The sequence below is a fragment of the Lathyrus oleraceus genome, chromosome 2, assembly GCF_024323335.1.
Source record: "Lathyrus oleraceus cultivar Zhongwan6 chromosome 2, CAAS_Psat_ZW6_1.0, whole genome shotgun sequence".
Lineage (NCBI taxonomy): Eukaryota > Viridiplantae > Streptophyta > Magnoliopsida > Fabales > Fabaceae > Lathyrus > Lathyrus oleraceus.
In genome coordinates, this window is record NC_066580.1 from 476,941,287 (window position 1) to 476,951,012 (window position 9,726).

The 9,726-nt window shown below is 34.3% G+C and overlaps 1 protein-coding gene across 1 annotated transcript; it reads right to left on the reverse strand.

Annotated features, from left to right (window-relative positions):
• Nucleotides 1-811: 811 nt before the first annotated feature.
• LOC127120566 (NAD-capped RNA hydrolase DXO1) lies at nucleotides 812-5,495 on the reverse strand. Its single transcript, XM_051051037.1, has 12 exons — nucleotides 5,039-5,495; nucleotides 3,987-4,237; nucleotides 3,325-3,390; nucleotides 3,133-3,211; nucleotides 2,908-2,987; nucleotides 2,785-2,808; nucleotides 2,546-2,670; nucleotides 1,816-2,032; nucleotides 1,653-1,706; nucleotides 1,499-1,545; nucleotides 1,207-1,355; nucleotides 812-1,121 (listed from the first exon to the last, which is right to left on the reverse strand). The coding sequence occupies exons 1-12, from the start codon at nucleotides 5,391-5,393 to the stop codon at nucleotides 1,018-1,020; spliced, it is 1,551 nt and encodes a 516-aa protein (XP_050906994.1). The 5' UTR covers nucleotides 5,394-5,495; the 3' UTR covers nucleotides 812-1,017.
• Between the last annotated feature and the right edge of the window lie 4,231 nt (nucleotides 5,496-9,726).

Consider the following 9,726-nt stretch of genomic DNA (forward strand, 5'->3'; position numbering starts at 1 on the left):
TAGAATCGACTATACGGATGAAATTAACCCCATCAATTTCAATTCAGCTCATTAATCTCAAAAAAATCCTTATAGTTTCTTTTATAATTTTTCTAAATTTTCTCCTACCTTTACTTTTTTTTACTATCCTTTATCATGTATACTCTTAATACATATTCCAAAAAAAAAAAAAAAATTCAAAACTTTTACGGAAGTTTTAATTGTTAAAATCATTTTGAATAGAGTTTCCACAATTGAAAGTTGAAGGCGACTTCCAACAAATCACTTTGTGCAATGGTGGAATTCTGCTTAGCAGCTTGCTCATAATCATTAATCATTTCAAGTGGTAACCCATTTCATGTTACCATCAACTTCTATTGGATATACATACACTAGAACATACATGTATACATTAGAACATATCAAACTAATAAAATTGATATTAATTTCCACAATAAAATACATATTTCAACAAAATATTAGCTGTTTATATTTCCATACATATTTGCACAAATCACCTAAATAGCTTAAAGGGAGATTTTTAATATGACCAACTATAAATAGAACCAATTCAACAATTAATTAATTCATTGCATATATCAAATTTGAATTGAAAAACTAAACTCATTAAATGAGTTAAAACTACAACATACCATCCACATTGGTTGTTTGATTCATGAACAAACTGAAGTTATCTGGTTTCTTGTTAAAAAGTGTGTTCCTGTCCTATACATCGTACATGGATGGTTGATACACAAGTTAAACAGATAAATGTGGGTTCATTAGTTCAATTAACACACATGCTTTCCTTATCTCAATCACTGGAAAAAAGTAAAACGAAAAACTATATTCCGACTAAAAAATGCCATAAAATTACTGCATATTTCTAACAAGATGTGGCTGCAATTCTCAGCACTCACATGGGGTTACCCCTATTCCAAAAGTTAATAACTTATCGAAGGTTCAGGGAAAAATTAAGAGTCGATCCCTTGATTCCTATATTGAATTGTTTAAATAACTGTTAAGGTTCCCAATTTTTCACAACAGCTCCAGATGACTTGTTATTACATCTGGGCAAGACTGTGCTTGCAGAAGCTCCAAACGGTGGAAAGGTGGAGCGAACTGCAAAGTGTAATCTTCATCTGAAACCAAGAAATGAACACATTGATTAACAGGAAAAAGTGAAATTGTTTGAAAGCCAAAAAGAGATGGGGTTATAGTACTCACTTTCTTTGACTGTTCCATAAAGCCAGCATAATACCTCATCCGCAAACGCCAGGCAGACTCCTCCCTGCCAGTAGTTCTTCATTTTTACTCTCTGCGTGATATCTTTGGTTCTAAGCATTTCTGTGCGAACAAGACGGCCTGCATCGTCCCTGTATAACAGCTAAGACATATTAATATAAACACATTTCTAAGGATACCAGAGAATAAGCTGAAACAGATTTTGCCAAAACTAGTTAAACACATTTCAGTACAATGCTAAGATCGCAGATTGTGTAATAATGTAAAACATTACCTAAATCCTATACAAATGTACGAAACACCTGCCAGGAATGACTGAATCTGCAAGCAAGAATTGAGGCTGTGTTGAAATCATGTCATGCAAGTGAAAAAGGAACACATGGAGATGAAAAGCATACAAAATTGATTACAATAGATAGTAGACGTACCCAAAACTTTAGCAGTTTCTCTCTCTCAAATTTTTCCTCATTATGATAATTCAACTGCGTCATGAGAAAAAATAAACGGGAATCGTTAAGCCAATATAAAACTATTTTTTTAAAAACTGGGATTTAAAAAGTACAACACAAGGCAGCTCGTTACTATGTCAACCTCGTAACTTGTCTTTAACTCCACATAAAATCTCTTTCCATCGTTAGTCGTATCGCAGCAATCCATCTCAGCACCCATTAAGATACGGTGAGCCCCCAATTTTGTTTTAAGCACGGAACAAAATTCAACATTGGCATCAACATGATGTATCCCCTCTCCATCAGCTCTTCTAGGATCTTCAGTGGCAAGGCTCTCAAAACCATAACCCAGATAACATCTAATTGCCAAAGATAAATACTTTAAAGCTTATCCAATCATAAAAAGTGAAACGATAAAGTGAGAAGAAATCCACTAATTTGTCCAACAGTTAAGCAGAAGAAAGTAAAACATGACATTTGTTTACAAACTGAACCTTGTCTTTTATTCTTTTATACTCTTTCATTTACAAATTACACATTTTTTTATTGCATCAATATCCTACATTGTCAATATCTTCCTCAACCAATTAACTTGAATTTTATGGTTAGATATAAGACACAACATCCAACATCCAACCATAATGAGGTAAAGTGATAGTATGCAACAGACACTTCAATTCGTTTGATACCAAATACTTTCCCTGAGCAAGAAGCTTTTTCCCTAACAACCTGTTCTTTAATATTGGTTACATTCTCTCTCGCATGCACAAACAAACCAATACTGTGTCTCTTGATTGTTAATCTATAGCCACTTACATTACAGATTGACATGGCTAAGCCCAATAAAATAAAAAGATGTGTAAGCAGTGTACCTCCTGCGATCTAAATCACTTTGTGGTCTTTCTGGTAACTTGTGCACATCAAGATAGACAACACCATTCCGTTTGTGTACTCCCATTTCCCAAGGCTCGTGGCGAATATAAGCTGTAGCAAGTATCTGCATAAACCGGAATGTTTAGCTCATGCCCATCATTTGATTACAGGTTAATTTAACCGATAAGGTCACCACTTAAAACCTAAAAGCAAACACAATTCAAAACAAATCATTTACCTTGTTCAGATTGTTGCGGTACGTCTGTGAAAGATAAAGAAGAAGATTAATGTAAAACATCATAAATTAAATTAGCAATGGCTTAAAATATTATGAAAAGTTAGGTCAGGATATAAGCCATACCACAAAATGAATGTTTTGAAGTGGGATATTTTTATCTCTAATGCAAGCAAGAAGATCGCCATAGCCCATTGAACCTAAGTCTGTTTTAGATATTAACAGCAAAAGGAGAGGGGCCATTAACATAATTAGTAGCATAAATCACTTCTCATACAGAGACATTTAACACTGCATTTTGAATTTTTAAAAATCATAGGTCAACAGTTTATTTGTATATAGATAACATACCTTTTTTGGGAATGTATGTATCGTAACCTTCGTTCAAATCAGCTCCAATATCTTCGGTGATATGGCGTTTGAAAAGTCTCTTAATAAACAAGAATTAAAAAGTGCTTAAATGAGCATAATATCATCACAATCTATTGCAAACAGAACCAAATTTAAAGAATGAAAAAAAAATCAAGAGACCAACTAGCTTACCAAGCTGCGATCATCAAAAAATACTTCTCCGCCTTCTACACGACTATAGCAGGCAAGTTCAGCAGGCTATCAGGATAATCAAGAAAACATAATCAGAACATGTAAATCTGGCAATTTAACAATATTGAATGTCTTAAATAATCATGACAGATAAAAAAGGACCGTCATCCTTTGTAGCATTTGTGGATAGCGGAAAATAGCAGAAAATAGCGGATAGTTAAATTTCCTCAATGCATTACTGCTATAGCACCACTATAGTAGCTATTTGACACCATTCAATATTAAATAGTGTATCACATAATAACAACGGTTTCGTCTAAATTCCTCTACGCTATAGCGGTATAGCGCCACTATAGCTGCTATTTAACAACACTGCTTTGTAGTCAATGGTGGAAAAAAGAAATGTATTGGCAGACTCCCAGAATGCTAAAGTGGATAGCCATATGGCTGCTACATCGAAGTTTGGGGAAGGGTAACCATACAAAATATTTAAAATAAAGTACCATACACATATGAAAGCTCAGATATAGAAGAAAACACAATTGAAGACATTCATAACTAATAATTAAAGTTCACTTTTACGTGTTTTTAAACTCAATATGAAGCAAATAAATTACTCTACGCGTCAACAATCAAATTGACGAAAAATGACAATCCCCTACCTCCTGAAAAGCAATTGCCTTTCTTGACAGTGTTTCTTCACTCTTCGAGAGCTTCATCTCAGAGACAAATCGTTCATCATGGCGGCCATTCTGAAACCTATTACCATACCCAAAATTCTGCCTCTGGGGATAAGGACCAGGACGTGGAAGAATGCCAGCTCCTCTGTCATTATGATGCCCTTGCTGCCAACGACCACGTCCAAAACCCCCTCTTCCCAGGTTGTTCGTATTGTTGCGGATGGGAGGCAATACTGCCAGAGAAAATCACATCTTGCCATAAAAAAACGAATCAAGAAAACAAAATCAACAATATAATTTTTCTTTAACTCATTTAATTTTTTAAACTACCACAACAATCGAGAAACACCAAGGCGGGACAAGAACACTCAGTCCAAATTGTAATAACCTATTAAAAAGACCACACTAGTCATCCCTCGACAGTTGATTTAGGTTTCAAAAAAAATTAATAATAGAGCTTAACCATGCTAATGTTTCATTATATCCACCCACAATTTTTTATCATTATAATCCAACGGTTAACTGTTAATCGAATAACGGAAAGGAAACAGTGATAATCCTTTTCTATCCAGTCCTAAATTTCCTTGTAGATACAGGGAGGTATCATTTTAGCACAATATATCCCACATTTCCACCCTAAAATACACGACGTTTGGTTGTTACCAGCTCTCTAGCACCAATACCTCGGAAAAAAGATTTATCTGTGTCAATGTCCATGTCTGAAACCGAAACCTACACATGTGATTACTTTTAATTAATTTATTCTTTTAAGGCATACTCTTTCATCTTCCTATACTGAAAGTTCATAAATCATAACCTAACAAGCTTGTAAGTTGTTTCATGCTTTCATACACAATCAACATTCATGATTCATCAACACTAACATAACCTATTTCTTTACCAACCAACACTATAAAAAGCTTTATAATTTTCCAAAGCAACAAGCTAATACTAATAGCATCACAGCAATGGTTAACATCTACCAATACATGAACCAAAATTGAGCAAACGAAGAGAAAAAATAGAACAATTACCAGGAATAGGAAAAGGACTTTTAGCGAGGGTTTTGCAATAATCTTCATTATCAGAACCAAACAGATCTCTATCATCATAATCATCCCGATGATGCGAATCATACTTGTTACGACTATCTACGACATCACCGTTTTCTTCGTCGTCATCTCCGCCGCCGCCGCTGCTGGCGCCAGTTCCGGTAGCGGAAGAGGAATCAGCGGAAGCTTTGCTGTTGTGGGAGGAAGAAGAGGAAGAGGAGGAAGAGGAGGAGGAAGAAGCGGCGGAGGAGGAAGAAGAAGAAGGGGAAGAAGAGTGGGTCCCATCTTTTTGGTTGTCGGAATCTTCGCCGAAAAGGTCCTTCTCTGTTAAATCCATTTCAGTGTTATGTTAAATGTCAGAGTCTCTCATGAACGTTTGTTTTTCTTTTTCGGTGTTGGTGCTGCTGCTGCTACACTGTATTCTTGTGTACCGCAATGTTCTCTATTTTATTCTCTTGCTTTTTTGCTTCTTTCTCATTTATTTATTGGGCTCTATTTCAATGACCCAAAATATATTGCAAATTACCATAAGAGAATTTAACCTAACACCCAACAAAATATACTTATAACCCCCACATTTGTATCACTTTTACTATAATATCCTTGCACCAAAAATATTGTCATATTTTTCAGACATTTGAAAAAAAAAATTGAGTTTTTTTTTAAAGATTCTACCATATTTTTTATATGTGTTTTTCCTTTAATTTTATGCATTTATATGGATATTTTGAGTTTATATTGGATTTGTATTGAAAACCATGCATTCTTATTAGTAATTCTGAAATATCCGATAAAATACATGCTTATACTAGTATTTTAGAATCTCTGGTAAAATACATGCATTTTTATCGGAGTTTTTGAAATTTCAGAGAAAAATGCATGCGAACGTACCAAATTTTTATAAAATGCTGATAAAAATGTTTAAATTTTACCGATCTTTTCGAAATTGTCGGTATATAAATGGTAAGGCCTGGATATTTTAAAATTTATAGTAGTTCAATTTTTTTTTGCTTTAGCGAGGACTAGAGGAAGAGATAAGAAAATTGTTACTAGATAGACTGATAGATGAAAAAGAGGGAGAGCAATTGCAAAGAGTTTTGGTGCAAGCAGAGATGATGGAGAGTAGTCGCATATCCGGGCGGGTAGAGTAACCCCCAGTGGTTCTCATCGGAGGAGGATTCGGTAGTCTCGCGCACCCCATACTCTCTAGTGTACAAGAGGTAGAGCTAAACTAGGTCGAGATCTCGATGTTGATGTTGTTAACGATGTAGAGACAACATCTCAGGAGGATATATAGACTGACACAGAGGTGGCGGCTTAGGCTGATACATAGGTGGTGATTCAAGCTGATATAAAGGTGGCAACTCAGACTAAGACAGAGATGACGGCTCAGGGTGATACAGAGTCGTCTATACACACAGATGAAGGGTTCTCTAGTGGGCCCAATAACCTACCTTGCTCACTGCATATGTCGATAATGTGGCATTTAGATTATGATAGGGAGATGTATAAATATTTCATTTTAAGTTATTTTTATTTATTATTGATTAATTGAAAATAATAGATGATTTATACTCTAATTGTTACAGGACCACACCCGTTTAAGGTTCCTACCCATTGAAGAAATTCTCTGATGTATAAATGCCTGATGAGGTCAGACAGATTGTCGCCGATGTCGGCCTACTTCCATTTGTGGACTATTCACTAACAATTCTCGTCGCTCCGTTGTTGTTTGCTTTGTTGAGCGATGGCATAAGGATACATTCTCCTTTAATCTTCCATTTGGTGAGATGATGATTACCATGGATGATGTCTCATGCCTCTTCCATCTCCCTATTACACGTAACTTCTTTCATTAACCAGGAGCTCGCATGTATTATGGTTGAGTAGTTCTTGGGGTTTACACGGGAGATGATCATGGAGTAGTTCAGGGCAAACATGGATACTCACTTTCGGGTCTCTAGGCTACGAGATACGTATAAGACGCTGATGGAACACTTTATGTATTAGGTGGCCGGTAAGGTATACATGTTGTATCGTGTATGATGCATTATCTTAGCGGATAAGTATCATGTATATATTGATGCTAGATATCTCTCTCTATTTTCTGAGCTTAAGCATCTCAATTAGGCATAAGGATATGTTGCTTTGACGATATTATATATTGAACTTGAAAAGGCGTATGTCTTTGAAACGAGACAACTTGCTGGTTATATGAGTCTATTTCAAGTAAGGATATTTATTTTGTTTTATTTAGTTCATTCCTATTTATCAAATACATTTCGTATATGTAATTTCTTCTTCTTGTGCATTATTGGATATACAAGCATTTCTTGTGCATTTGTGACAGACATGATCGTGGTCCTATCACTGATGGATTTCCACGAGCCACTAGATGGAGGGTCATACATTCTCATCCAATATGTCTTCATGAGTACATACATATGATCAATGCAGTAACAGTAGAAGATGTCGATGTAATTGCTCTATTTTTGGGTTATCTGCGATGAGAGAGTTATATGGCTAGATATTTACCTGAGAAGTGTGTGCTCCAATTTGGATATGTTTAGGGCATCCCTCGACCAATCCTTGTTGTGCCATATAAGGGTATTGATATATGGTTTATATATAACATTGTTATCAATACCATTGTTATTAGAGAGAATGTAGTGAAGGTGCAATTCTTTGGATAGTGTCTAAATGGTTAATTAGAGTAGCATGTTGCAGTATCACACCCTCGCATCATCCCACTTGTTCAGCCTGCAAATGATGTTAGACCTTACCATGCTAGAAGACCTTCAAATGACGTGCCACCACCTCCACCTAGTATGGCTGACCAACAACGACTGCAAAAGATAAAACTTTTTTCAAATAACCTAATGGGTTTGGTAAACCTAGACGACGTTTATATGTTGGTATCGCAGATAACACATATTGCTCGTGGTGGACATGTGTAGATTTTATTATTTGTGTATTATTTTGGTTTTGTAATGAATTATTTGTATATTATTTATATTTTATCTTAACAGTGCACTTGATGAAATTTTAACATTACATTATTGTGAGATTGATATAACTTAACATAAATTAATAAGAAAATAATATGAACAAAACTTAAACATTACTAGATAATTCACGATGTTTCAACATCTTGATAATATCTTCTACATATCTCGCGCAATTGTTGCATCTACCTCGATCAGACCCTTTATTTTATATCAGTGATATGTGCTCCATATGACTTTTAGATCTTCATTTATCTTCAACTCAAACTTACTGAACCTAATCTTCCCTTCAATGTTAATTGATGGTGAACAGTACTCGATCTTAACCACCTTTCTTTGGTCGGTATGGTGCAAGAGATTATCTAGTTTGTATTTCATAACATCAGGATGGGAGTCCTTTCTGAGCCTAAACTCAACATGTGGTTTTACGTCGTTGAAGTACACAAATGCGAGATACCAATATTGAGACATTTTGTGATGTTTTTTTACCAACATATAGTTTGTATTTATACAAGTTTTGAATCATTATGGACCACACAAATTTTTCAGTGCAATCACATCTCTTTAACACTACCAAATTAGTCGTTCAATTTTAACACTACCAAATTTTTTAGGTTGTGGCAAAAAAATCCAATATAGCATATTTTTTTGGAAAAATTCGGGTAATTTTTGGCACGCACTGGATTTTTCCAAAACACGTGTAAAATTGAATATTGGATTTTTACATTTATCTACCCGAGTTTTTGAAAAAAAAATTACATATCTTTCAAGAGAAAAATGAGAGGGGCATTGTCGGTATTAAGTTAAAATATGGCTTGTCAGATTTAAAATAGCGATATTATGTTAAATTGTCTTACAATAAGCATATGTTCAAAAATATATGATATTTTACCTTATACCCCTACAAAATCTAAAAAATGTCAAATTTATCCTTTTTAAATTTAGAGTTTTTTTACAACTACACAAATGTTCAAATTACTTACAAAAAAGGTTTTTCAGAAATTTATTTGCAGCTTATTTATCGATAAATTTAATTTTTTTATGGATAAATTTCTTTACTGAATAACATGATTTTTTAACTGATTTACCAGATAGTGTGGGAAAAGATTTTCAGAAATTTACCTGGGGCTTTTTCATGGGTAAATTTATGTGTCCGTGGGTAAAATTGTTTATTGGATTACTAAGTTTTTTGAATTTTTAACTGGATAACTTACAAAATAAGATTTTTGGAAATGTATCCACAGCTTATTTGTGGGTAAGACTAGACACTAAAATACATTAAAAAATCAATATTATATGCAATTTAACCTTGGCTCACACCCAGTTATCAAAAAAGTACTCACGAATTTATCGTTGATAACTTGTGTGTTTTTTCAATATATAAATAAAATTACCAACTATCATTTCATCATTTTGGTAAAAAAAAAACTTTGTTAATAATTTATTGTAAATTACTATCATTTTATTATTTTTCTATAATTGGTAGGTTATTCTAAAACAAAGATATTACTTTCACTTGTTGCCCAAATTTTGAGAGGGTGTAAGACCCCAATTTTGACCCTAAGATCCCTCATGCAATTTTATCATAAGCATTAGCATTGGGATCATACCTTGACATTCTCCTTACCCCTCTTTCATTGGGTTTATTTTGGGAGAGATCACCAC

Coding starts and splice junctions, on each gene's coding strand:
- LOC127120566 (XM_051051037.1), bottom strand. CDS start 5,393: ATGGATTTAACAGAGAAGGACCTTTTCGGCGAAGATTCCGACAACCAA. Junction 3,391..3,986: donor AGGCAATTGCTTTTCAGGAG/GTAGGGGATTGT, acceptor TTATCCTGATAG/CCTGCTGAACTTGCCTGCTA. Junction 1,707..1,815: donor AGTTAAAGACAAGTTACGAG/GTTGACATAGTA, acceptor CTCATGACGCAG/TTGAATTATCATAATGAGGA.